Below are 4,560 nucleotides of genomic sequence, written 5' to 3'. Positions count from 1 at the left end.
GTCTTGTACAGGTCCTTCTCACCGATCAATGTCAGATAAATGGATTGGAAATAAGTGAATAACCTTATTCGTGTTGTATATATATATATATATATATATATATATATATCCTCACAAACTTCAAAGTGATAAAAGTTAAAAGGTTTTTTTTTACATGTATACCCTTCAAAAATATCTTATCTATTTGTATACACCTCTCTAAAATTGTTATTTATATTTATACTCCTCAATTACATAGTTTTTCATATCTTTCATTTTAATTAGTTTTTCTTTTTGTTTGCATTGATTCAATTGAAGTTTTTTTTTCTTTTAAATTTTAAATACCTTTGGAGTTAGCCGACAGTTAAAATTTAAATAATTTAATTACAGATAAAAAAAGATTAAAAAAAACCTTTTTATAATTTTTTTATACATTTCTCTTAGTAAGTATATTTTTTATCTTTTACTTATTAAATCATCACTGGGGTGTGGTATATGTGAAAAAAGAAAGAAGACTTTTTAATTCAAATATCAATTTTGGAGGGGTAGGCAACCAAATAATGGATTCTTGGAGGGTTAACATGCAAAAACAACTCAAAAATTAAGGGTAATGACCAATAGCTTAAAAGGGTACAAGTGTAATTAACCATAAAAAGAACACCTGAAATCACAACCATTCATTTCTTTCCTTATCCCGTATCCTCCACGTAGATTCCATTCCATTGGATGCTTCATCTGTCCATTTGTGTACTATTTTTTTAATATACTATATATATATATATATATATTCATGGTTAATTTCTCGAGAGCATTCTAATTTCTAGGCGCGAGAAGAGATCCCCACCCCACCCCACCCCCTCTCCTCTTAAACTTCACCCCACCTTCCTTAACGTACACCGCCTCTCCAGAGCCAGAGGACGCATCCAATCTTGGAGGTAATCTTCTCCGAGATCCATCGCTCAAAGATGGATAGATTTCGCGTCTCCTCCTCCAAGTTAATCTTAGCGATCTTCTCTTAACAATGGAAAGATTTTGAAGTGTTATAGGAGAGTGAGTGATTGGTTTCTGTTGGCAGGGTAAGGTTAGGTCTTAGGGTGATGAGAAGAGGGTAGAGGAGAGCGATCGTAAAAGTTGATGCTCTTGGGTTTTCGTTGTTGTTGGAATGGCTCTCTGGGGTTATAAGAATGGAGGAGGAGGAAGAAGAAGCTACCTTTGGTTTGTTTGTGCGCTTCTTTTTCTGCTATTAGGGTTAGGAAATGGGTGCTTGATTCTATCTGGGAGGGGCATTTCCAAGTCTTTTGACGCCATGGAGGCTACTTTTGGTAAGATATCTGTGTAATTTATGCTTGCATATTGGTTAATTGGCTAAAAATCGTTTGAGGCTTCTCCTTGAGGACCTTCTAAGAATGTTGTGAATCTAGCATGTGATTTATTTTGAATGTTCTGATCTAATTTACCTCGTCTTTTGGTCCTATCTTTTGATGCTTCATGCAACTAGCTTAAAGACAATTAATTTCTCAAGTAATTTAGATGTAATACAAACACGATTTGTTTTGGCATTAATTATTTACTTTGCAAGTGGTATTTTCTTTAGCATATCCTTTGGATGTTTCAGCCTCACTGCATTAATATCCTTAACTTTTCTCCTCAGCTCCTGCAGTTGGAGAATCTGGTGAGAGTGGGATCTTGTTTTCAGCTGAGCCTCTTGATGCATGCTCTCCATTTAGTGAAGTCTTTAACAACTCGAAGTCTCCTTTTTTATTAATCATAAGAGGAGGTTGCACATTTGATGATAAAATAAGAAATGCTCAAAGTGCTGGATTCAAGGCTGCCATTGTATATGACAATCAGGATCAGGATCGGTTGGTTTCAAGTAATGATCTTTTACTTTTTAATCCCATGTTGAACTTCAAATCTTTTGATATTTGCGTATTTTGAACTTTTCATAGGATCATTTATCCAGCCAAAATTTGAAAGAGACACCGCAACTCCTTTCATTATGTACCTGAAACTGCTTACTTGCTCGATTAATATAAATAATCAAAAATCATCTTCGCTAGTAGAATAACTGTAAAGGGATTCTTTATATATCATGGGAAATATGTCAGTGCGAGTAAGATGACGTCAGACCTCCACTGTCTGGAGAGGATCAAGATACTGTTGCTAAGATGCGACACAAATTTAGTTTTAAAGTGTACATCACTATTGTTTTTCTTTTCTTTCAAGTTAGGAATTTTCAGATGTATATTATTTGTTATCTTTTCATGCTACAATTCTCAAATGTTCAATTTCTGGATGAGAAAAATAGAAATCAGGAACTCATAGGTCAGAGATTCTCAACTTATTTTGCCTTCTGTGGATAAATAATCACGTTGATGATAGAAGAATTGGATTTCATCTCCCTTAGGCTGCCCTTGCTTTTCAGATTTTTTATTGTCAATTTCCAATGTTACACTTGCTAGTTGTGATCAATCTTTGACTGTTAAAATACTTCAGTGGCAGGAACTCGAGATGGCATTAATATACCTGCTGTATTTATCTCTAAATCCTCTGGTGAGGTACTACGGGGATATGCAGGACGTCCAGATTTGGACTTGTTGTTAATACCAAGCTATAAGGGCGAGGCATGGTCTATTATGGCCATCTCTTTCATTTCATTACTTGCTATGTCTTCTGTTCTGGCTACGTGTTTCTGTCTGCAAAAACACAGTGTGAGACATCAACGACCTAGGGTTTCTCAACTCCAGGAATTCAGTGGAATGAGCAGTCGACTGGTAAAAGCAATGCCAGCTCTGATATTCACATCAGCATTAGAAGACAATTGCACTTCAAAAACATGTGCTATATGCTTAGAGGACTACTGTGTTGGGGAGAAGCTTAGACTATTACCATGCTGTCACAGTATGTTCCTTTTTTCCCTTCCAAGTTCCAATATCAAAATTACGCTTAATTTTAGTCTCGACCCATGTAAGTTATAAAGGCCTTCAATTCTTTAGGCTTAGATTTTCTATGTGCATATTATGTTGTTGCTACCCCAAAATCTGTGTGATATAGCAACATGTATAAATCTATTTATACATACATGTGTAGTTCAAATAACTAGGAAGAAAATGTGTGAGGTCAGGTTCAGAAAAAATTGGTGATATAAGGTGAATTCAAAATAGTGGTGACAAGGAAATTAGAAATTGCCCTCCAATGGCAGAAAATAGTTGTATGTTTTATTTAAAGATTAGTGTAAGGGATTTTCAATTACGAATTTTCATGGCCAGTTGATCTACTTATTCAATTGGAATATATTCATTGGAAGTTTGTCCCTTTTATTACTTTTTATAAGTATAATGTCTTTAACTATCTAAGATATGTTCTTGTGCTATGTTTTGAACAGAATTTCATGCAACTTGTGTTGATTCATGGCTCACTACCTGGAGAACATTTTGCCCTGTGTGCAAGCAAGATGCTAAAATTAGTCCAGGAAATCCCTCAGCTTCTGAGTCCACTCCATTACTTTGTCCTCTTTCTGCATCTTCACCCTGCGTTGCTGCATTAACATCACCCTCTTCTGTAGCAGCATCTAGAGCTATATCCGTAGTCCCTTTGCCACCTCAAGAACCATCATCTTCCCATGTGCGTTCTCTCTCCAGTTCTCATCTTTTTAACCAGCCTATTTCATCCACCAGGATCAGCCCACTTTGGAGCACATCATCTCCCAGATATAATGTCTCTCGAGTCTCCCCTTGTCTCCCCACATTCTTTAGGCCCCACTCACTCTTTTCCCTTTCACTTGATTAATGCACCTCATATATGTAGTTCTAGTAATGCCTCCTCTATCTATCTTGTTGATTCATCCAGTCAGCAATTGAACCTGCAGCATGATGGATTAGCGGAAAGACACTCTGTTATGGCTTCTGCACAATCCCTCCCTGTACGTTGATCTGCCTCAGTTTCCTGGTAGTTGATCCCTGTGCTGGTTTCGACCTCCATTGTGCTCTCTTATGACTTTTTGGTCATGGTGGAAGCTGTAGATAATTGAGGCTTTTGAACCTCTTGAGGTGTTCCTGGCATTTTAATGACTGATGTTCCTCATTTTACTTAGCTATGTTGCATTATCATCTCATGTTTTGTAACTTAAGGAATTGATTATATGGTTGCAAAAAAAAGAAGAAGAAGATGGTTTTCTGATAATGTACACCAGAGGTGATTATAATTTCATGTCCTAAATTGCTCATTGAAGCTGCAGAGATATGCTTAGCATTCTTTGATGTCAGTTTCTGTGAGTCTTCCACTGCCTCCATATTTTCTAAATTCCTTACCTTCCCCTTTTTTATTTATTTTGACATGTTAGGTGGCATCTTCCTCAAAGAGCATCTATTGGCCGGTTAGGGTTACATGATTCACCAATAATAATCGATGTATTATATTTGACAGGTGTACCTCATCAGCAAGGCAGCAAGCATGTGTATTAGTTACACTAGTGTTTGTTAATTGCTTGAGATCTTTTCTACAGCCTATATCTCCATTATCCTTTTGCCATGAACTTTTTGAATTAGATTAACCAAGGTCTGTTACTAAGTGGTTGCCAGA

At 36.4% G+C, this 4,560-nt stretch overlaps 1 protein-coding gene across 1 annotated transcript; it reads left to right on the top strand.

Annotated features, from left to right (window-relative positions):
- The first annotated feature begins 783 nt into the window (after positions 1-783).
- Positions 784-4,215, top strand: LOC140794668 (receptor homology region, transmembrane domain- and RING domain-containing protein 1-like). The gene is made up of 4 exons (XM_073146793.1): positions 784-1,301; positions 1,631-1,852; positions 2,476-2,880; positions 3,365-4,215. Exons 1-4 carry the CDS (start codon positions 1,142-1,144, stop codon positions 3,766-3,768), a joined length of 1,191 nt encoding a protein of 396 aa, XP_073002894.1. The 5' UTR covers positions 784-1,141; the 3' UTR covers positions 3,769-4,215.
- Positions 4,216-4,560: the final 345 nt, after the last annotated feature.

Source organism: Typha latifolia, chromosome 9, assembly GCF_019914945.1.
Source record: "Typha latifolia isolate L0001 chromosome 9, TyphaL0001v2, whole genome shotgun sequence".
NCBI lineage: Eukaryota > Viridiplantae > Streptophyta > Magnoliopsida > Poales > Typhaceae > Typha > Typha latifolia.
Note: the sequence above shows the minus strand (reverse complement) of the source record. Positions and strands in the feature narration are given on the sequence as shown.